The sequence below is a fragment of the Epinephelus lanceolatus genome, chromosome 9 (assembly GCF_041903045.1).
Source record: "Epinephelus lanceolatus isolate andai-2023 chromosome 9, ASM4190304v1, whole genome shotgun sequence".
In the NCBI taxonomy this organism is placed as follows: domain Eukaryota; kingdom Metazoa; phylum Chordata; class Actinopteri; order Perciformes; family Serranidae; genus Epinephelus; species Epinephelus lanceolatus.
Window position 1 is genome coordinate 31,434,639 of NC_135742.1, and position 24,435 is coordinate 31,459,073.

General features: G+C 39.8%; 2 protein-coding genes across 2 annotated transcripts; one reads left to right on the top strand and one right to left on the bottom strand.

Moving 5' to 3' along the window:
• Nucleotides 1-326: 326 nt before the first annotated feature.
• Nucleotides 327-13,970, bottom strand: kifl (kinesin family-like). The gene is given in 23 exon segments (XM_078171096.1): nt 327-631; nt 822-900; nt 989-1,086; nt 1,192-1,296; nt 1,403-1,563; nt 2,374-2,611; nt 2,767-2,947; nt 3,134-3,326; nt 3,447-3,546; nt 4,031-4,137; nt 4,953-5,062; nt 5,235-5,398; nt 5,562-5,738; nt 6,050-6,192; nt 6,290-6,350; nt 6,501-6,593; nt 6,885-7,007; nt 7,121-7,230; nt 7,545-7,703; nt 10,721-10,822; nt 12,062-12,250; nt 13,171-13,356; nt 13,890-13,970. Coding segments are annotated over 22 exon segments (2,847 nt in total). The 5' UTR covers nt 13,274-13,356; nt 13,890-13,970; the 3' UTR covers nt 327-580.
• A 3,601-nt stretch (nt 13,971-17,571) lies between these two features.
• anxa1a (annexin A1a) lies at nt 17,572-23,710 on the top strand. The gene is made up of 12 exons (XM_033618567.2): nt 17,572-17,729; nt 18,265-18,336; nt 19,135-19,225; nt 19,910-20,004; nt 20,133-20,246; nt 20,526-20,616; nt 20,806-20,885; nt 22,345-22,489; nt 22,581-22,676; nt 22,766-22,824; nt 22,923-23,045; nt 23,175-23,710. The coding sequence occupies exons 2-12, from the start codon at nt 18,277-18,279 to the stop codon at nt 23,232-23,234; spliced, it is 1,014 nt and encodes a 337-aa protein (XP_033474458.1). The 5' UTR covers nt 17,572-17,729; nt 18,265-18,276; the 3' UTR covers nt 23,235-23,710.
• The last annotated feature ends 725 nt before the right edge of the window (nt 23,711-24,435 follow it).

Sequence of the window (24,435 nt, forward strand, 5' to 3'; positions counted from 1 at the left end):
ACTGTGGTATTGTTCCTTTACCTAAGTAAAATATATGAGTACTTCCTCCACCCCTGACTTTTGAATTTTGTACCAACCCAATTGCCCAATTGCCAGAATAAATGTTGGCATAGTACATTTCTGCAAACCACAAATATGTTACATTTGTGCATTATGTAGTGGAAATGTTGCAGCTTAATGTTTCTTTAAGTTTCAACAATGCTGTGACTAATGTATTGTCACGTTTAGGCACTGAAACCACTAAGTTATGGTTAGGAAAAGATCATGTTTTGTTGTAACTACCCATTTCTGGTGGTACAATTATGGCTAGAAATGTTGCCAATGTCTCCCTTAAAACATCTGCTTTTATTGTTTATTGGTCTTGAACAGAGGTCTGCTGCCTAGCAGCTGTCTTGGGTCACACCTTTCATCTCGGTGTCACCCCATCCATCATCTCCTTCAGCTCCGATGACAAAGTCAACCCATATACATGACTTTAGAAACTTTGATATCATATAAAACACACAAATTTAACATATAGCAGAAATGAACAATGCCAAAAGTTTCTTCTGGCAGCTGGGCTGATTGTACACAATAGAGTTCAAACGTCCTCGTCTTCCACGGTCTGTCCTGACCTCAGCTTAATGATCACCTATCAGAGACAGAAATCAAAAAAGAAAACAGAGCTAAAGTAAGTGTGACTGTTCAATGTTGCCTCCAAATTCTTTTTTGTATATATATATATATATATATATATATATATATATTTTCATCTCTTGGGAAATGTATATATATATATATATATATATTCATGTTTTGTGACACATTTCAGCAGCACACACCTCTTTCAGCTGGGCAATCTCTTTGCTGTCGACATGTCTCTGAGCATTGTTGGTTATGGCCTTCACTCTTGTTGCGTAACTGGAAAATTCAGGAAGTTCAGGTGTTATTCAGGAGTTTGTTAGCATTTGGATTATTATGAACAGATGGTTCTCTATTTGTATCTTACACGAGAGATGTGAGCGTCTCATCGAGGTTACATTCTGAAGGAGAGATGTTGACAATCATTAGGGTTTTGGCATTTCCACCCAGGGAGTCCTGCATCACCTGAGATTGATGAGATGGATGTCCACATTATTGCCCATGACCACACTATTTTTCAGAATTTCTTTTTACTCACAATTGAAAATATGCTGTTTTTTTCATCAATACCTGTGTTAGCTTGCTATTCCTGTATGGTACATGGGGTAGTTCAGCAGACAGGGCTGAAATCACATCACCCAGGGCACTCAGTGACTTGTTAATGGAGTTAGCCTCCTGCAAAAGAGAGGAGAGAAGAACTGAAAGAGGTCACAAGGAATACCGTTTAAAACATACTTACAGTCACTTCATGGGCCAATCAAAACATAACATATGAGTAAACCTTTAGCTGATGGTCCTTGGCACCTGTCTTGGCTGCTCTCTCACTCCCCGCCAGGTCCACGAGGCTCAGTTTCCCGGTGCTCACGCTCCCATTGGTCAGATTTCTGCTCTCCACCATGATGCAAACAATCAGATGGGAACGGGAACTCTCCACATTCATCTCTTGGGAAATGTACGCAACATAAAAGGCGCTGAATGGACTTTTATAGCTTCTGGATTGTGATACACTGTAGCTGTTATGAACAATATTATTTGTATTATTGATTTGGAATTTTTAGATCATCATTTAGATTAACTGACTTTTTTGTTTATAAAATGTCAAAAAATGTGCAAAATGATAAACAAAAATTCCCCAGAGGTCAAGGTGATGCTTCAAATTGTTTTTTTGTTTTGTCTGATCAAGTCAAAAATCCAAACTCATTCAATTTATAATTATATAAAACAAAAAAAAGAACATTTGGCTTTTTAAATGATTAAACAAATGCCAAAATTGTTGCAGATTATTCAGTCATTTAATTGTTTCAGATCTAGTCAAGTTGTTTATGATTAAAGATGTAAAAAACTGTATAACTGCCAAATAAAAACTTATGAAAAATATAACACCATTCTTCTTTATTATTTTGTACCAGCCGTCTCTCCACTTAACTTAGTAGAATCTTGTGTGTGAGCTTTTTATAGACATTTGGTATAAAGAGTTTTGTAGTTTTTAGTGTCTCCAGTTCTCTGTTACTAAAACATTAGGTGCATCCTGTGATGACTCTGCTGACCTGTGTGCATCCATAAAACAATGTTGCTTCTTTTCCTACAGTATGCTGATTCACAGTTTGGCTGCTCTGCCACTCATCGCCTAGTCCAGTAATGATGTACCTAGCTGCCGCCCCGTCATACTGACTGTAACTAACACGATTAATCCAAACCATTTAGCAGGGCCCTGTTTGAACTGGGCAGCATGGCACGGTATAGAGGACTCACTGGTGGCAGAGATGTGTCGGTTGGCACAGGCCTGCTGGAACAGAGCGTAGAGCTCCTGGGCACTGGAAGCCTCTTTTGTCTCTGCTCCTTGGGCGAACACAACCCCCTTTCTGTTTCTCTTGATCTCCACCCGCCTCGCCTGGCCATGGGACTGGGGCTGTGCATGGGCCTCACCAGCCAGGCTCACAAAGAGGTCCTGCAGCATGTCGTTGTACAGCTCCAGCATATAGGCCGAAACCTGAGGTAAAATGACGAAGAAGCAGACAGAGAAAAAGGAAGGTGAGGGAGACGAGAGAAGAGAGATGATGTGAGTTCACCATTATTCAGTAAATGTAAGATCTTTCCTATCTCCCAAATAAGATCTAAATTCATTGGTGAAATACTGTCTGTTACCTTGACATCGAATTTAGAGCTGCTCTCCCGTATGATATCAAATATGGCATTAAAAGATCTCGGCATGATTCCTGGGTTCTTCTGTTCCTTGTCCCCCACCATGGTGAAGGTCTTCCCTGAGCCCGTCTGACCATACGTAAAGATACAGACATTATAGCCATCCATAGCCGACTGGATCAACCTGTAGAGAAAACATATCCTAAACTGCCATGCTGACAGTATTTCAATACTGTCCTGTGATTACAGGCCTCGTGGATGCCTCCTCAGTTTGTTACCTAAGTAACCAAAGATGTACTATGGGTATATTTTGGGCCAGTTATATGCATGTTATGGTACATTTATGAATACTCTGTATAAATCCCCTCACCTGTTGGTGTCATGAAACAGGTCTTCCTGAGAGTCTTCTGCACTGAACACCTTGTCAAACTGAAACTCCCTCTGCCCACGAGGGGTTTCCACAGTAACAGAGTATTCATCTATTTTTTCCACAACGATGGATCCACCCTGTGCAACCTCGGCTCGGTTCACCGGACGAATCCGACAGAACACTCTGATTTTACCTGAGAAAAAGCATAGGACACATAACCATAACAGCCTTATGAAAAGTGAGGGTTAAGGGTTAAACTGAGAAGGCCTCACTGTTTGATGTCTATAAACCTTTAATTTTCGCCAATGTGTACCTTTCATGTCTTCCACCATATTGTAGTACTTCTTCCTCATAGTCCTTTCTGAATTGTAGTTCTCAATTATTTTCTTTTTCTCGTCTTTCACTTGCTTTAGCTTGAGAGAAGAGCACAAAATACACAGCTATGACACTGAAGAATAGACGGAAAGCATGTATGTGTAGCTACTTGGACTAGACAGTTAAGTAAAATTCCTCAATAATCCAAAACATTTCACTTAATGCATCTGGGAACCTAAACGCCCATATATTTAAGTCACTGTATTGCTACAATGTATTTAAGTTTTTTATTCACAGACAATAATGAATCCAATGTATAACAGCTAACTCAATCCAAACCATTATACAGCAGCTGCAGGCTTAATACTTATGATACTTTAATAACCCATGTGATTTACGTCACAGTCTGCCCTCATGATGGTTTAGCTGAAGTTCAGCAAGTTCACCACTGATGTTACATAGCTGCACTTATGTAAATAGACAGGGAAGGCCCACTTCTTTTGTTTCTTGCTTAATAAAGACAGCAACTTACTATCTCTGAGGCCTGACCTGAGATTTTGACCTGTGTGAAAAAAGACCAACCTGATCCTGCAGCAAGAGAAGTTGCTGACCAACACTCTTCACTCCCTCTGTAGTTCGGATTGTCCCTCGTCCCAGAATGTCCTCAAGCTCTGAGACGGTGTCGCTTTCTGAGCAAAACAGAAATTAAAAGCCATGCAGCTATAAGTCAAATGTAGTGCAGATACAGAAGCATAAAGATGTTGTAAAGCAAGGCTGATGTGCATGTAAGTGAACAGCTTTTGAAGATACAAGTATTAATGGTATTAATGGTGAAAGCAGTGTTGTAGCACTCAAAATCGGTCTTGGTTTTCGAAGCCAATTTTCAAAAGTCTTGGTCTCCTCTTTGGCTTGACCGCATGTTTATTCTGTCTTGTGTCAGTCTTGGACAAAGAGCACTCTGAATTTTATTTCAAGACTGGTCAAGACCAATCCCTGTTCAAAAAAGGGATGTTGAATAAAGATGGTTCCATTGATGTCAGCTCCTTAGTGCTTGTTCATGGAAAACAAAGGCAAATTCCTACACATAATATTCACCTCTGCAATGCTTTTTGATTATTTCATCAAGACATTTCTCATGATGCACTTATACATACACACATATATACAATATACAGCAGTGAAAGAGGTGACTGAAGAGGAATCTTCATTTGTTTTCTGCCCACATTCTTAAGGGAATGTGGATCTTTCAGATCAGTTTGAGGAGTGCCTCTAGTGTATATGTTTCACATTTTATCCTAAGTGTGTCATGCAGTGTGGGACTTGCACTGGTCTGGTCTTGGTCTTGTCTCGGTCTCAATAAACTCTTGTCTTGGTCATAGCTTGGTATCGGTTTTGCCTGTTAGGCTTCAAAACTGGGTAAAAGGACTGCTGAATGTATGAGATGTGAATATATTATTTTAAAGTTGGCCTGCAGTCAACACATTTATTTAAGGTACTTATTTACCATTTATTACAGGACTTTCTCCAGTTTTGATGCAGTCCAAAGCCAACTGAGAGACCTCGTGCTCCTTCACTGTTTCTTGTAGCAAAGACAAAGACTCATATTCGTCTAACCTGAAAAGTAGAAGAAAATAATTTGAATTATGATTATATTTAGGACCATAAAAAAATAAGGAAGACAATGTGAAAATTAGCTTAAACTACCCTGCCACTTTTATATAGAAATTGTCAGTGGATAATCCAACCACCAAGCAGTCATTTATAGTATATATCAATGATCTCTAACCCGTCTTGATCAGTGGTCTTATTGTCTCTGTCATAACTGTCTTCTTTGGCCATCTGTAGACAATCCAGTTTGTCTCTGGCTTCAATCAGGGCGATCCGATTCTCCTCAATCATGCAGTCCAAAAGAGCTCTGGTCTCAGCCACTGCAGTGCAGATAGCATGAGCCTAGAAAACAAAACAAAGCAGTCTTATGGTATCAATAATACAAAGTCATACTGCCAGGGTGATATCTAAGAAAAAACAATAAAATATGTCCTTCCACCAGCAAAAAAAAGGAAAAAAAGGCTAAAAAGTTAGAAGTTGGTTTACTTTCATAATTGAACAGCACCTTGTGTATGACAGTGAGGAGCAGAACGCTGCAGGGCGGCTGAGGGACAGGAGGGACAGGACCCCCCTCTGCCTCCAGCAGCTCAGTGATCTCCCTCTCCCTCTGATACAGGCTCTCTTTCAGCTCCTTCAGGCGGGCTTTAGCCCCCTCTAGTGGCTGATTCAACTCATTGCAGGCCTGCAGACAGAACCATCTTTAAAGGTCAATCTGCCCAAATCACAAAAACATATTTTGTCATGCAGATGTTTGAGATATCCACCACTGAAACCTCTGCTACCATAAAAATACCCAAATTTTTATTCAAAGATCTTTTTTGTGGTGATATCATAGAGTTTCCCATCTGTGTAATAGGACCTATTCTACATATCGTCCCCCAGAAAGTGTCTGATAAGATTTTTTTTGGTTGCTTTGTTGAACGTGTTTACAATCTTGGCTCATGCACCTCAGATATGATCAGCAGATTGCCATGGTAACTTATTCCAACCCACCCCGGTCTGCTGTTGAGCTGAAAGTCCTTTGTTCTCTGAGCTTTCATCTTCCTCAGCAGCTTCCTGTTGCCCCAGTGATGATACGGTCAACATTTCTTGGACTTTCCCTACTTCCTGTCTGGCAAGTTGCAGCTCCTGTAGAGCTGGTAAATGTCACAGGGCGTTAATAAAGGTGTTACATGCAAAGGTCAGTTGTTTTGCAAGCATACATACAGTCTAAATGGCTGTATGCACACTCACTGGAGGCCTGGTGGCTGTGCAGAACATCCAGCCTGTTGGAGAACAGTTCCAGCATTTTGCTCTAAAAGAAAGACAAGAGCAAAGTTGGTCCAACAATTACGTAATGCCATAAAAAAAAGTTGCCTGTTATATTCAAATATGACCACAAAGGGGTGCTCCAGTACAGAGGAACACATAGAAGTTTCTGAAGCCTGCCAGATTCCTATGCCACCTTCTCTCTTTGCCACTGGAGGGCCTCCTCTTTACTCCTCCTCCTCTCTGCTCTCTGCTCCTCCAGCAGCTGCTCGTTCTGTGCAGTCAAGGCCTGCAGGAAACAGGACAGGCAACGAGAGAAATACATTAAAAAATACACAAAGCTGTTTACATTTTCAGCTAAATGGTTTATAACATGTGCACCGACATGACTGATGAAGTTTGAAATAGTGTTTGGAGAGTTTGACTGTATTGTTGAACTTCACCACCAGTGAGGACAAATTGTGCCACATGAGAGCTGCAGGAGTTGCAGTAGAGTGAGCCAGATACTAAAAGAGGAAATAGGAAAGGGAGTTGGTTGGGTACACTTAGGTAAGAGGTAATGAGAGAGAGATGGACTGACCGTGACTCTCCTCTCCCAGTCAGCGTTCTTCTTCTTCACCTTCTCCTGGTACAGGTCCAAGATTCTCCTCAGAGTATTCAATTTGTTCTGATGATGAGATCTGATCCTCTGCACGGTCCACTCCTAAACAGACATTAAGATGATCATCATTAAGATCACTGTTATATGTTGAGGGTATCTCTCTCTCACACTCACACAAACACACACACACACACACACACACACACACACCTCACCTGGTTCTCTCGTGCTGTGACCTGGAAGTTCTCCTCCAGCTCCTGCATCATTTCAAGGTGTCTTCTCTTCATGGCTTCCATGTCCTCAGCTATCTGTTTTGAAGTGTATGGTACACACACAAACAATACATGAAATAGCATCCTGGTTGCATGTACTGATCAAATGCCTTCCAGGGTCATAGCAGTAGCATCAGGGCAGCCATGTGAGTGTGAGGGAGAACACAACACAGTGTCAGACAGTGACTTCATTGTGCCAGCATGCTATCTCACTGAAGAACTGGACACAGAACAGAGTCTAAGTCACATGTTTAAAATAAATCACTGTTTCATAAGGAGTGAGTTTGGAGTCATACTTGTCCAATATTTATGTCTAGTGGTATTAAATGGATTCTCTTCTGAATGTAAATACACCGCTGTGGGAGACACAGTGCTTGTTCTGTGCTACTTTCCCTCAACGGTCGTCATTATTTTACCTGAGTGACGCAGAGTTCGGCTGACTCATAGGGAATGTAGATCTTAACATCTCTTGACCTCTCAGCTTCAGTCGCCTCACTGCTGTCTGACAGCTGAGATTCTGATGCGCCTGCAGACAGAACATCACCGTAAATCACCATTCAGTCCAGAACATGCATGCAAAATTATAGTTACTGCAATCACTTTGTACCATCATAATGAGGGTACAAATCATGTATTTAAGAAATGCTCAACTAATGCTTGATTCATGATATTTAATGCATGGATGAATGCAGGATTTATCATCAATTCCTGCTGCTCACCATAAACAACTAATCAAGTTACTATGACTTTATGTGATTAGTTCACACTTCAATAGATCATCAGACAAAGAATTTGAATTCACTGTTACTTCATACATGAATTGATGATTGATTAATTGTGCTACTGAAATAGCTGGATTCCAGTTCTAAGAAAGTTTCCCTCAGATAAATGGTAAATAGACTGCACTTGTATAGCGCCTTTGTAGTCTTTCTTGACCACGCAAAGTGCTTTTACACTACTGAGTCACATTTACCCATTCACACACTGGCATCTGGCTGAGGCCACCATACAAGGTGCCACCTACTACTCAGTAACCATTCACATGCTCTCACACACCGATGGAACAGCCATCGACGGCAATTTGAGGTTCAGTATCTTGCCCAATGATACTTTGACATGCAGACTGGTGGAGCCCTGGGTCGAACCCCTCTTCCGATTGATGGACGACCAATTGGTGGCTTTATCTCTGAGACACAGCTGCCCCAGATCCATGCATCAGCTCAGCCTCTCTGAAAGCCGAACAGTACCTATTCTTATAGTTAAATGATTTTTTTTCTAGTCCATTTTCCTCTAATTTCTCACTTGGCACCTGCTAGATCAGGGGTGTCAAGCTAATTTTAGTTCCACACCCAGCCCAGTTTGATCTCAAGTGAGCTGGACCAGTAAAACCATTACATATTAATCTATAAATCACGACACCTCCAGAGTTTTCCCTTTCTTTTAATGTAAAGCAGTACATTCTGAAAACATTCACTATCACATACACTATCCATTTACAAAACAAATATTGAACAGCCTGAAATGTCTTAAAAGACACAAGTGCAATTTCATCATTATGTCTCATTTCTTTCACATTCAGTCAGTCTTCTACTCACTGTCATTACATGATAGAGCATTTTCCCATACATTTTCATTCCAGTGTAGTAATGCTGATGTTACCACACCAAGCTATAGTGGAAGCTGTTGAGGGGGCAGGTTAAGTTATCCCTTTTACAAAGTGTTTACAAATTCAAAGCTTTGGCAGTGCCTCAGCAATAAGGGTCCACTAAAAATGTTTTTAAGACAAAAGTCCAATACAGATTCTTTTGTACTGAAGCTGCTGATTGACAATGTTTTGCACAATGTTCAAAATCTTTAAATATGAACACAATAACCCAGCCAACACTTGTATGTGGGGCCCATGTGTGTAGTAAACGTGCTGGAAAATGGGCCTTAAATGGGACTGACCATTGGTTCCATAATGGCCCCATGCCACATGCTCACATGGGTGAGTTTACCTTTGGGCCCCAAATAAGATGCCTATTTTGGGCCCATACCCATCTGGTACCACCAGGTAGCCCTGGTGGGACCCACATAGGTAAACCTATTCATGTGGACGATTGGCATTGGGCCATTATGGAGCCATTTTTCAGCCCATTTACTAGCCACATGGGCCCCACATACAAATGTTGGCTAGGAAGTATTAATTGTTTTTTCAGAGAACTGTGTTCTGGTCAGGTTGAAAAAGCCTCTGAAGCAACATTGTACATGAAGTAGCCACTCACTCTTTAACTTGCTTCTGAATCCTGGCACCTCTTAAGCGGGATTTATACTAATGTGTCGAATCAACACTGTACCTATGGCGCTGACTCTGCATAGAAGTGTAAGCCTTCCCCACACTATTGCCTATGCACACCTCCCCAGAAATGTAACACTTTGTGGCGACACAGACCTCCTGTTAATTTTTGTAAGGTGAAAAGTATTTCCCTCAGTTGAAGCAAACCTTTTCTAAACTTTTGTTTCACAGACAAAAAAAACCCCAATTAATTGTAAAGACAATAAACCCCCCACAAAATAGCATTTTATGTCCTGTGTATGATTCATTCTGGGTTCACGAGTAGATTAAAGTATGCTAGTAGCCACTAGGCTAATTTATGCAATGCAAAAAGATGTAGGCATATTCTAAAAATGATAGCATGTTGTATTTGTGGGAAAAAATGTGTCCAGCTAAACACAGTTGTTTTCTCTGTGAACCTTGTGGGTTATAATGAAGATGAATTTCATTCGTGTTTGATATTGTTGTTATTCGGCCATGTTTTAGGTGTGTCTCAACATAGCATAGAAACCCCAATGCCAATGTTTTGAAAGTTTGATTGCAGAGCAACACATAAAAACCACCACACAAGTATAAACGCTCACAATGGCAAAGGTCACTTATGTAGGCCACAGGCGCAGGCATGCAGGCTGAGTGTTTGACACCCCCGGGCTAGATGATTTTGGTCTTAGTGCATTATTATCTATTGTGCTAAACTACACTTCTTTCATCAACAACAAACAAATGTTACACCCCCTAGGTTGTAAATGTGTCGTAAATGGGAATGGAGGGTCATGCAGCAACTTGTTTGCACCACTGGTTTGAATCTGATGACCAGTTTGATAAAAAAAAAGGAAAGAAAAAAAAAAGGTTCATATGTCTTTAAAAATAGGTTCAGTTCTGCTTTCAAAGGCTGCATAGGTCTAAAATAAACTTTGATTTAACTGGAATCCTGCTGATTTCATCGTGTATCAATTAATGTATGAAGTAACAGTGAATTAACATTCTTCACATGATGATCTATTAAATGTGAACTAATCACATAAAGTCAAAGTGACTTGGATGTTTGTGTATGGTGAGCAGCAGCAATTTATGATAAATCCTGCATTTATTCATGCATTAAATCAACAGGAGTCATATGTTAGTTAGGCATAACGTAAGTATATGATTTGTACACACACACACACACACACACACACACACACACACAGTCACTCCCCCTCTTCTGTTTATTCATTATTTTACAGCACCTCGGTTGACCTCTTGTCTAGGGTGTTTTCTGTGGTCGGCGCCGATCCAGCGTCTGAACGCAGCCCACCTCCTCATCCACAGACTTTTGTGATGAACGACAGCTTGAACAATGAAGCAAATGTTGGGGAACAGCTGGAAACAGCTCGGACAGTGGAGTAATAGGCAAGGGACAGAAAAGGAGAGTAACACCAAGTCTTGTAACACATATTCTTCTATTGCCAGCTTATTTTGCAATGGAGTGAATGTGCTGTGTAATATTGCATTTTGAAATTGCACCGCACCCCCAAAATTAATGAGCAGCTGCAACTTAAATCACTGTAATTAAAAACACATTAATATGAATGCAATTCAGCAACATCTTATTGGTAACTAGTTATGTGATTTGAGATGTTTTCTCTGTCCAACAAGGTGTGAGAGAGTTAATCCTTTAGACATTTAACCAAAGAGAACTTCAAATATTCAATTACATAATCATAATAGTGTACAGATGTATGCCAAATGCTGGAGCACATAAATCACCTCTTCCAGCTGTGTGTGTGTAACTGTACTCAAACCCTGTCTAGGTTCTGATCCCAATCAACTGCTCTCAAAAGTGAATAAACCAAATAAACCAATCGTACAACGACTGGACAGAGTCAAAACAAAGCCATTCAACTTCCTCACCAGTTTTTCTCATGAAAAACTTTTTCTCATGAAAAACTTTTTCTCATGAAAAACTGATTTATGTTGTTTATAATGCATCTATCATTCATTGCATTTACATGGTTGCAGTTTTGGTGGAAATAAAACACATATATCTCAGTGAATCCATTTACATTTTATTTATGATATTTAAAACATGTTTAACATCTTCATGATGACGATGAGTGATTAGCATGCGGTTTATTGTCTATTTACATGTCTAAAAATTACACTTAAAATTTAGGTCATCTCAGTAACTGTGTTAATTTTCTAGTTAGTTAGTCCCTGTTTATTTTCACTTTCAAGTTGGACTTATCTAAAATGATAACACATTCCATTAAATGGCCCTCCTTTGAATATTTCATCACTTTGTCTCTTGCATTCCCATCCCACCCTCTCCCTTCTTTGTTTCCTCATACAGGAATGTGGGCGTGTCGTCATGCTGCTACTTTCCTGCCAGAAACACCTTTTAGTGGAGAAACAGAAATTATGTCAGGAATTACAGTGGAAAGTTGGTGAGATAAAAAACACTTGTGTTTTCTGTTTGGTTTACATCAGAGGTTAAAGGTTACTGGAGAAAATTACAGTTAACACCTCCCTGATTGCATATGTGTGTGTGTGTGTGTGTGTGTGTGTGTGTGGGAGGTTACTGTTCTGACCTGTTGTGCTGTCATCATACTGGTCAAACTGTGTGTTGTGAATTACTGGACATGGCCTCTCATCCTTAAGCTCTGGTACACTGCCCGGTAAATCCTCCAGCACCTGCGCTGTGACAGTGACCTGTCCAGGTCGTGAGGACACCACAAGGTCCTCAGGGCAGTTAGGCCTGTTAGTTGTCTCCCAGGCACCTGAGGAAAGAATAAACAAACAGATGGTGCACAGAAGGTAAGGTAGAAATTCAAAACATGCAGACAGACGTAGAAATAAGGACAGAATGTAGTCTTTACGCCTGGATTCCAAATATGAAGACAAACTGTCGATGCATGGAGTACATTAAGATTAGAGTATGGGTGGATCAATCAATCAATCAATCAATCAATCAATCTTTATTTATAAAGCACTTTTCATACATAAATGTAGCACAAAGTGCTTTACAAGGTTAAAAAGATGTAAATAACAGTTTTTTTTATTGTGTTAATGACAATAAAACATCAGTAAACTAAGAAAAATATTAGTTAAAAGCCTGATTAAATAGGTAGGTCTTGAGTCTGCTCTTAAAAATATCACCATTCTCTGCAGCCCTCAGGATGTAGACGACCAGTTGAAATGAAATGCTAAAAAGCAGGAGGAGAACTGATAAAATGAAAACATCTGGACAAAGGGTGATGCTTATAATGCAGGCATGAGGCCAGTCTTCATATGTCATAAAAGAACCTACAGATCTCTGCACTCAAAAAAAATTGGTATCCATTTCTGCAACAGTGAGACTGACACCAGCTGTTTTGCTGCTGACATGACAGTAAAGTTAAGTGTGCGTACGCTGGTTAGCATGTGTGTGCTGTCAAGACTAGTGGAACCGGCTGGCTTTCATGTCCAGATCTTGAAGCAGACCCTGCCAGGAACAGTGTGTTATGTTTGTTCTGATACGCTGACTGCTCCGCTGCTACACAACGGAGGCAGCCAAGCAGCTGAAATATTTAAACCTCGTCTACCTTCACCTGTCTGCTTGCAACACATCTATGAGTCAGAACACCTTCTACTACAACATATAATCTGATATCTGCACTGGCACTGCAACTGTAAAGGCAATTAGTTGTTTTACACTCACGTTGCTTGCCTGCAGGGGCCACAGAGTGATGTCTCCCTACTTTTTTTCCCAGGAAGGTCAGTGAGTAAGATCCACTCTCACCTCCAGAAGAGTTCACGTACATTGTGTATACAACTGTGAGTCGGCGCCACTGCTCTTATGTTCGGTGTTTGCAGGTGAGAGTATGCACCTGGATCAGTCCAAAATCTGCAAAGAAAAGAGTTAAAATCAGTTTAAAGCCACAAAGATCCTGGAAAGATGAAATATTTGAATTCATATACCCTTGAAAAATCCCAAAATATTTTAATCTACATTATGAACTCTTGTTCAACCCTTAAACAAGTTGCAGATGTCATAAAGCTCACACAGCAGATTCACTCAGGGAGTGTAATCCTTTTGTCAGTCTCTCCAAACGACTATAAGCTACAAGCTTCTCCACAGGAAAAACTAAAAATCCCAGAGTTTGAATTTGTGTCTATTTTCTTTCCAATTTCACAGTGCCGTATCAGAACAAATCTTCCGTCTCACATGGTAGGAGTTGGCATAATTCCAGTTCTTTTATTAAATAAAGTGATTTGAAAACTGAAATTTATGAATTGCAAAATGAGCTTTACTGCCATGAAACTGATCCTTACCTGAAGTATACATTTGAATTAATCAGAAAACAAATTCACTTTTAAGAGGGCAGAAAACATGACAAAACTAAACAAAGACTGATAAAAGGATGATAAAAGGACTACCTGGTGTGAGACAGCTCAGATCCCTTCAGTGCGATCAGTGCAGTTTGAGTGCTGCTATGCTGATCAGGTGCGTAAGGACGCGTTGGTCCTGATCTCTAAAGGGAACCGAACTCTCAACAGTCTTTAAATATTAAACCTGCAGAGATGGAGTTTCACCGGCTTAAACCCTACAGAGCCTGCTGGTAAAAAGATGCCTCAAACAGTCCTCAGGTTTCCCGTGTGTAAGATACAGATTGTAACTGGATGCTGTGTCACACTCACAGACACACACACACATACAATTCGTGCACACATTCAGTTCATTTAGTCTCACTTGTATTTGTTTGTTTACCTGGAGACCCCACACTTTCTTCAGCTATTAGGGTTAAGGGAAAAAGGCTGAAATAGTTCACCTACATACAGGCGAACGGCACAGAGGATCATCAGGGAAATATCTTCATACAGGTTTGTTGTGAGGAACAGAACAAAAGTAAGTAAGTAAGTAAAGTCATCGTATACAGTGCCTTTCATAACCAGCCTAAAAGTAAAAGGCAAATTCTCATTACAGAACAAAGTGTTTACTAAGTCTCTCTTGTTTATAGATATATTTACTACCAGTGGTGAAATGTAAATGATTACATTCATTTCAGTATTGTATTGTACTTTTACTTTACTTGACTTTTTCTTCTCATGTCATTTTTATACTTCTACTCCACTATGACTCAGATGGAAATAATACTACTTTTTACTCCACTTAATTTATTTGAGATTGAGATTTTACATAAAAAAACATACTGTTTGATAGACTTTTTAAAATACAAAGCATTCAAAGTTTGTGACACTGTACGAAAAGTAAAGAAGTAAGAAAAGTAAAGTAAAAAAAGAAGTAAGTAAAGTAGAGAAAAAGTAAAGAAAAAGTGTCTTGGGTCCTGCTGTTATATTTCAGATGTCTTGTTAGCACTTTGATCCCAGGAAGAGTAGCTGATGTATCTGTGTCAACTAAAACAGATGCTAATTGATACAAAAATACGAAGTGCCTACTATAAGAGTAATTTCCAATCTAAACTTCTCAGATGGTTTTATTTATATCGTTTGAGTGCTTAAGGTAGAAAGAGGTAAAATGATCCAATATATCACAAAAAAACTTGTGAATAAAATAATCTAAGAACAATCTAAAAACAGAATTATGTACTGGAACCTTGTTTTTTCTTCTTTAGTCTCCCATTAATCATCTCATGACCCTTCAGATTTATCTGGTGACGCCTGGTCTGAGAACCACTGGACTAAACTAGCTGGCAATTAAAAGTAGCTCCACCTTGAGCAGCTGCAGCAGTTCAGTGCTGCTAAGACTGATTTAACGGTATTGTCAGATGAAATCATATATCAGTCACAGGACAATTTACTTCAGAACAAGTGCATTTATCTTTAATAATTCAAGTAAATTTAGCTGAAGTTTTACTGAAGTGGCATTTTGAATGCAGCACTTTTACTTGTAGTGGAACATTTCTGTAATGTTATATCAGTATTTACTTAAGGGAAGGATCATCTTCCACCACTGTTTTCCACAGTGCTGCATCTGTATACCTCTGAAGGAAGTCATTATGGAATAAAATCAATTTTATGGCCACTTTACTGCTGATTGAAGGTATTGTGCTCTCTTGTCCTGTTGGTCGTGGACAAGGCCCTCTATGAGGATTTCCTGTGTTTTTTAGACCACGACACTCATTTGAAACATTTGGACCACAGCTTGAGCATCTGTTTAACACACCTTACTTAGAGACAAATCCACCCATGATGCCACTTTAATGAAAATACAGCTTTACCCCATCCTTTGGTTTTCACAATCCAAACCCTGCTCTGGCCTTTTTTCCAGTGTGGGGCAATCAAGTGTCACAACGGGAAAAAAATAAGTCTTTCAATACAAAGTTTACAAAGTTTCTATAGACGTCATCAAGGGCCTGTGAAGTCTTGATTGTAGACTCTCCCCAACAGTGTGATGATAAAGTCTGACTGGGCTCCAATGATGAAATCATCAGTCATATGTGTCATTATCCTGGCTGGTAATCTCGGCAGCGTGAAAGCATTGCCCTCTGTTGATGCACGTACTGTAGGTAGCAGGTAGCGTCAGGCCCTGGCTGTGCTTCCATGACAACATGCCACACCTAAAAGAAACCCATTGCGTCATTGCTCCAAAGGCAGACTCTTTTTGAGGAATGTCAAGGTGGTCTTTGCTCAGTCAGTTAAACAAGTATCGTCATGTTCAGGTGTGCAGAGACAGAAATCAGGGTTTTACAGATCAATTCACAGCAGGGCTTAGGTATTTTGAGGAGGTTTTGTATAAGGTAACCCCCTGATAACACTGATAACAGCAGGAGGGTCAAAAGAGATTACTACTCCATTATGTCATCTGGTAAATAACACAGCAATAATATCGAACCTTTTATTAAACAGGGACACTCTGGATTCCAGCAGTAAAGACATTACCTGTGAAGTCAAGGGAATAGATGCAAAAACCTGCATACATGGATGGATAACTGAACAGGCCTACCGGGCACAGGCCCAGGGGCCCTAAGTGTCAGGGGGCCCCCCTGGCCTTCACTTGCAAAATGTCACTTAGATTTACACGTAGGATGAGACTCAAAATGACCACAAAGAAAATAATAACACCTCAAAGACACATAAAACAACTACAAAGAGATGCAAAATGACAAAAAGAGGCAAAATCACCACTTAGTCTGTGTGTCTTGCTGCTATGTAGGAGAGGTGTTGGGGTCTTTTGCATGTCTCACCCAGGGGCCCATTCCTACATAAGTTTCCAAACACAGCCCTGAACAATGCAAAAATAAATTGCTGTTTTATAATGCTTACTTAGCCTGCGCTTCCACCAAACACATCAATAGACTCAAATGGACCACAGATAACATTGATCGATTACTGAATGGGCCTAACGGGCACAGGCCTAGGAGCCCAAAGTATCAGGGGGCTGCAAATGTCATTGAAACTAACATGCACCGACCACGAGGAGACAAAAAGTCCACAAAAATATGAAAGGAAACTGCAAATAGACACAAAATATCTTGGCAAAACGATCAAATTACGTTGAAGTCATTGAGTCCCAAACAACTACAGACAGACAGGAACCAACAAAAAAATATGCATAATGACTGCAAAGAGATGCAAAACCATTACAAAGTTTGTGTGTCTTACTCCTGTGTAGGAGAGGTGGTGGGGCCCATTGTATCATAATGGTGCTAAAAGTGTCAATATTATAAATTTCACTTGCAGACAGTCTGTATCATTACAATCTAAAGGTAAAATTCAAATTTCTAAAAATAGAAGGAACAACATAAAACACATAGTCCGTGTATAATATCTGATGTAAATGTAGAAATAATAGAAAATATCATAATAAAAATGTCAAATTAAACATTATAATAAACAGAAATTCCAGCGTAGAAATGTAATAAAAATATTGCGTTGAAACCCCACTATAAAAGTATAAAAGTAAAGTGAGCATTACACTACTGCCTAAGTCCCAGCTGTATTCCAGGTATAAGTGATTTTTCACGAGATCCCCGTTTTAATGAAAGATTACGAGCAGAAACTTGATCATATGTTTTCAAGTGAGCAGCGTGACAGTTTAAAATCTGCTGGAGAAGGCTGTTGTGGGTGTTTTACGCACGGCGCTGCGCTCTGCTCAGGCAGACAGCGGTTCAATCCAATGGCGGCTGTGGAGGGAGAGAATGGGCTGGACCCGTTACTAGGTGGGGTTTATCATGAGTATAAATAAACGCTCTCTGTCGTTATAACGCCCCTGGTTGGACCTCAGTGAGACAAACTACATACCTCTAAAGCCACACGGTAAGACTTTTTCTTCTGATTAAAAAGCTCTGAGCTGTTATCTAGTTGTTAGTTTCGAGGTTGGCTGAGGTAAAGTGCGAAGTGTGATGGTTTTAAATCGCCTCTGCGTCAAGGTACTGATGCAACCTCTCAGGGTGTGGTTGGGAATTTGCAGCGACAGTTTCTGGATTTGACGCACTCTTTGTTGTTTTATGTACGAAAAAGTGTCAAGATTAAAGCGCACTGAGGGAGACCGGATCTCTCCTAGCCTGCAATATACTGTAAAGTTCCTATCAGAGTGGATTGTGGGTGTGGTCATCTCCACATGCTCGTCATTATGGAAAACCACATAACATAAACCTACAATAAATATGCAGAGGCTTGTTCTCTCTAAGAGGGGATGAAGGAAAAGCAAACACATCCCCAGTCTTGCGTTCTGTTAACGAGTTTAATAGATAAGAACTAGTAGTATAAACAAAAGAGTGATGATTATTTCTTTGAATACTATCTGATAAGTTAAGTTGACCTGATCACATTTTCTCCTCTCTCCTTACAGACAGACTTCATCATGGCTTTGATGAGAACCCTCATGCAGCAGACGGTCTATTTGGGCATGCCTGATGACTCAGTATGTAACTCTGTGGTTCTGTTCCAGTTGCTCAGGCCAACAACCCTGTTTTTCCTTTTTTTTCTCTTCCTGAGCTATGTCAGGGTGGAAAATTTTTATCAGGCAGAGTGGAGGGCGAAGGAAAGAGAGAAGTGTACAGCAAAGTGAGGGAAAAGAATGAATGAGTGGGGTGTTAGGGTGGAAGTAGGGAAGGAAAAATGAGTGGAGCAGGGCAGACAGATAAGATGAGGACTGTTATTAAAGGGAGCCTGGACTATATAGATTATATGCAATGAGAAAAATGACCATAAGTCTTGTGAGAGTGTGACTCATAGTAACAGGAATCTGAGCCCCGCCCTAAACTCTGCAAATAGAACAAAATGCTACTTCTGCTTTCCCTGGTTTCTTAAAGTGAACTAAGGGAAAGTTGCACAAGGTTATCCTGCATGATTTCTGTCTGTGTAACAAGCTCTCCTGTTAGTGTTCACCTCAGTCTAACAGGGGTGTGTACAGGCGTTTTAAAGAGCAATGTCATTGTCTTAGGAGGTGTGGGGGCAGACACTTCCAAGGAAATACGCCCACAGGGGCAAAAAAATCTGTCACAATTATCTTCTTTCAAACCTTTTATAGGCCTATGTAAGATTGAGGATAGATAAGCTACTGATAATGTGTTAGAGGAGAAGCAGCTGTGACTTTTTAAAGAGCGCTTTTGCACCTTTGGAATTTGAAAAATGCACGTTTGCAACTCACCACAAGCACACTTCTTGGTAGAAGTCAAGTATTTACCAAACACACAATAATCTGTGTTGTGCCTCTCAGGTCCTTGCCAAGGAGGGGACAGTGACTGCAGCACCCAATTTCAGTGCCCAGGGAGACGCAGCAGTCTTGGATAAGGCCATCAAGGTGAAAGGTAAACTTAAAATGCACAAAGGGAAGCTTTGGAGCATGTGTGGACACGTCTTGGCTTTGCAATGTGTCTCTGTTTGTAGTGGAACAAACTGGCTTTTCCTACACCCTCTGCTGGCCATCATGCACCATTACGACTAACTGTGTAATTTTCAGTGGTGAAAAGTGTTTTTTAACTTCAGTGTGAATTTAAGTCTCCACTGATTTATATATTTTGCCCTCTCACACAGTTCCAGAAGTAAAAATGGTGATAAAAATGGTCCTGGGCAGCCTGGATGTTGCTATTTGAAATTTGTTGGATCTGAATTTGACAAATTAAACTATATTACATATATACACATATACAAAATTTCTATAAAATCTCTGAAACTTTTAAGTTATGGATCTGAATTTGTAGACATAAAAAAAAAACAAATTCAGCCTTTGAAATTGCAAATCAAAAATAATCATTTCAAAGAGGCAAATCTAGATCAAATAAATTAAAATATGTGTTTTTTAAAGCAAAATATTTAAATGCTACAAATTCAGTGGTGCTTAAACTTCAGTGTTAAGTATTGAGTGGCTTTTCAAATTAAAATACTTGTTTCCTATTTCCCACGACCCTTAATAGGATAAGTGATTATAGATAATTAATAAATAAATGAATAACTATCTCTTATTAACTTCCATAAATATGTTCTCTGTGCAGGTGTGGATGAGAACACCATCATTGAAATTCTGGTGAAAAGGAGCAACGAGCAGAGGCAGCAGATCAAAGAGGCTTATCAGCAGGCCAGTGGCAAGGTAATTAAAAAGAAACAAAAAGACAAACTAGAAAAGTATGTTTTGTTCCAAAGCACACACACAGTTACACATACATGATCACATGCTCCCAAACTACCATATTTACTTATCGGCCGTCCCCTTCATAGCCTCTGGAATCAGCACTGAGGAACGCTCTGAAGGGAGACCTGGAGGATGTGGTGTTGGCTCTGCTGAAAACACCAGCCCAGTACGATGCCCAACAGCTGAAGATGGCAATGAAGGTATACACCCACAAATACAAATAATCTCACTTAAAAGGAGCAGTGATATAAATGTTTAAACGACTCTAACACTCAGAAACCAAGCTTATTTTAGGTGAGTGTTGTGACCTCACCATCATCTGTTATTTTTGGTGGTTATTGAGATCCACCCACTTCCGCACATTCATTTATTGTTTTCTTAACAGGAGGGTTAAATGTGTTCTGGTTGAATTAGGCCAGTGAAGAGTAAAGAGGTCTTTCTCTATATTAATCTATCTACGCTTGCATTCCTTTTGTCAGGGTCTGGGCACAGACGAGGAGGTCCTCATAGAGATTTTGGCTTCCAGAACCAACAGAGAGATCCTGGATATTAAGAAAGTCTACAAGGAGGGTGTGCACTGACAAATTTTAAACAACAATCTTTTACCAAGCTAGTGTTTGGACATAGACACAATAGAACATGTGGCAGTAAAAAAATAAAATCTTTGAAATATAGGAGGTTTCAACATTTAAAAAATACTTCAAATTTTGAATAGAATCATATTTATAACGATGCTAATGTTGTGATTTCTTCACCAAGAATACAAGAAGGACCTGGAGTCTGACATCAAGGACGACACCAGTGGGGATTTCAAGGCTGCCCTGATTGAACTCTGCAAGGTACGTGTGTGTCCTCACTTGCTTTCTGTCTTGTGGTGGACTGGACTTGTTACAGGATTTTGAGACAGGTGTAGTACAGACACCTATTCATTCACAGCACCAGGATGCATTAAGCTCTTAGGTGACATAACACTCCCCGCTGTCACTGCTATGGTGACAGTGGCCTTTAAAAAAACAAACAAACCCACTCCCTCAATACAAATGCACATGCTAACACAACATGAGTAAACAATTAGACCTTTTGTGGCTTTATATTTGGGTGTCTAGCAAAGGGCAAATGAACAGCACAGACTCATTATGCTGAACATCATATTTTTAAGTCAAATGCTGCATTTTGGTAAAATGAGGAAAAGTAAAAACTTATGAAAATAAGTTGCAACAGTGCGGTGGGCAAATTAATCTCATGTTCAACCTTTTTCTTTGTGCTTATTCTGCTTTTAGAAGCTTGTAAATTGTCTTCATTATGTTTAAAATAAACCATTATTTATTACGTAACATTTACCTCATATTTCTGTTGCATTTAGCACTTTTTAGTTTTCATGCACAAAAGAATGTAGAAAACTTCACTGAAATGTTAAAATTGAACCAACTGCCAATAATTTTAACACCCAGCACATACTGCATTTTGTGGTGTATGACATTTTATACTACACAGTTCCATAATAAATCAGGCTTGCACAGCCATTCATTTGCAGTAAATCCTTAGAAATATTTGAGTTTGAAGAGTAAACTACAGTGTCACACAGCACACTGAAGTACCAACCTTTCCCTCCTGTCTTTGTAGGTGGTCAATAAATGATAATTGATTAATATCAAAAAACATAATAATGATATAAATAATAGAAACTTTATTTATATAGCACCTTTAAAAACAGAGTTTACGTAGTGTTCTGAAAAACAAAGAAAAAGCAGAAACAGGATACTCAGGAGATGATATAGGAACAGAGAGCTTAGCAGCCCCACCAAAACAGAAGTGAGAAAAAACAGAGGTAAAGTTAGGATACAGTAGAAACAAGAGGACAAAAATGCAAGACACAAAATGTCGATATAGGTACATACAAATTAAAAGAATAACAGCAATCACAGAGCCATAAAATCCAAATAAAAAGAAGACATCACATAAACAAAGTCTACTGTATAAAGATGGGTTTTAGGAAGTGATTTGAAAGAAGTCAGTGATTCTGCGAGGCTTACCTCCTCAGGCAGATCGTTCCAAAGACGAGGGGACCTGATGGCAAAAGCATGGTCACCTTTACACTTAAATCTCAACTGTGGAATGGCCACAGGGGCACACCTGAGGATCTAACGCTGCAAACTAGCTCATATGGGTTCAGCATTTCTGCTATGTAGCATGGGCGAGACGATCTTCAAGTCAAGCTTCTATCATCTATTCGCCGATAAAATCATCTCCTACACATTTAATGTTTTGGCTGTGTTGCTCTACTTGTCTTCATCACAGGCCGGCAGGACTGAGGGAGTTTGTGAGCAGCTGATTGACAGCGATGCCAGGGCTCTGTACGAGGCCGGGGAGGGGAGGAAGGGCAAAGACTGCACTCCTTTCATCGAGATCCTCACCAGCAGGAGTGCCCCTCATCTCCGTCAAGGTTAGCTAGTTACCCCTCCTATCCTGTAATTAGCTTTTTACAGTTTGTTCCTGCCCTATCTAACACTCGTCCACTACTTCCTCTTCTTCAGTATTTGACAGGTACACAAAGTACAGCAAAGTGGACGTGGCCAAAGCTATCGACCTGGAGATGAAGGGAGATATTGAAAACTGTCTCACAGCAATAGGTAAAGGCACAAACTTTGACTCTAACTTTATTATCTGATCATTTATGCACTAAATATAACCTTCTTCCATTTTTTAAAATTACCTACAGTGAAGTGTGCTGGCAGCAGGCCTGCGTTCTTTGCTGAGAAGCTCTACTTGGCCATGAAGGTAATGTAGTATATCGGCTACTACTTACAAAATGAAGAATAAATAAAAATACTGTTCCTGCTGCCCTCTGCCTTCCCTGACTATTTTCTGCCCATCAGGGCAAAGGTACCCGCAAAAATACTCTGACTCGCATCATGGTGAGCCGCTCCGAAATCGACATGAAACTGATCAAGGGAGAGTACAAGAAAAACTACGGCACAACACTCTACCAGGATATTCTGGTCAGCAAACGTCAGATCACTGATTCTGACAATAAACCAATTCTATGTAGATATCAGCAGTGGTTTTTGGCATACACATGACAGTTTGTATTAAAATTTGATTTACACACTGTCCTTTCTTTCCACCAGGATGACACCAAAGGAGACTATGAGAAGATTTTGCTTGCTCTCTGTGGGGGTGAAAACTAAAAACCAATCAACAAGATCAAGGCTCTGAAGATCCAGCAGCGAGCCCAGCTGTGGAAAATCCCCTATAATCACTTGACACATATTGTGCCTTATGCTCTTGTGGAGAACTTACAAAAGTGTCATTCTTTGTGACTGTCATGTCATTTAGACGATATTAACAGCAATGTGCAAAGATTAACATGGAATCAGCACTGCTTCAGCAGATATTTCCTCACCAAGTTATTCGTTTTCATTCCAACGTTGTCATCTCAGCATAGATGTCAGAGCAGTGTGCCTGACCTGTGCTTTGGGGCAGACTTAGCTTTACACTCATTAGATTCTTATATCTGATGCTCAAAGTTGAAGTTGAAATCTGTGATTACGTATTAGCTGCCACCAGATGTATACAGATCCCCATGTGCCAATCATATTCAGTGGCAGCAGTAGGCCTACCCTTGAAGGAGCTTGGACAGCTTGCAAATAAAAGCTTTTTAGTATGAAGGTCTACTTGAGTGGTTCTTTGCACATGCAGGACATATCAGACAGACATTAACCAGCCATCTAAAAGGTAAGCTGCTAAATATTTATTCAAGCTACATACCATAACTGTACAATAAACGGGAACACCACCTAAATTATGAATTCCAATATGTTATTTCCATGGCCTAGAAAAGTTCTATCAATCACACACACACACACACACACACACACAGGACTGAAGACATTTTACAAACAAAATAAGCAACCTGCTTTCCTGATTATGTTTTTGACACAACACAAACACATTTTACACACTGTGTTCATGAGTGTGTCCTCTCTCACAATATTATATAAAAGCAACACAAGTTGTGTTTTTGACTGGAAATCTTAAACATGGAAGGTGAGCCTCAGCTCAGTCTCAATAAAGTTAACTATCTATATTCCATGGACATTATTCAACTTTTCATGCTATTCATACTAATTGGATTTACACTCTTTCAACTATTCCTATTACTTCACCTCATTGTTACACATTTAAGCATCAGCTTTTCAAGAACCTTGAAATATTCCAGTCTTGGTATCATTAAAAATTTTGATGACATTCAAACTATTTAAACCTATTCACACTTTTCCAACTATTTCTACTACTTCACCTTCTTACACATTTAAGCCAGCATTGCAGTGTTACGTCAGCTTTTCAGAAACCTTGAAATATTCCACAGTATTAATATCACTCAATTTT

Bases quoted from the DNA above. Each gene is read 5' to 3' on its own strand.
- anxa1a (XM_033618567.2), top strand. From the start codon at position 18,277: ATGGCTTTGATGAGAACCCTCATGCAGCAGACGGTCTATTTGGGCATG. The intron at 22,490-22,580 runs GTTAGCTAGTTA...CCTCTTCTTCAG, and splicing joins TGCCCCTCATCTCCGTCAAG to TATTTGACAGGTACACAAAG. The intron at 22,825-22,922 runs GTAATGTAGTAT...TCTGCCCATCAG, and splicing joins AGCTCTACTTGGCCATGAAG to GGCAAAGGTACCCGCAAAAA.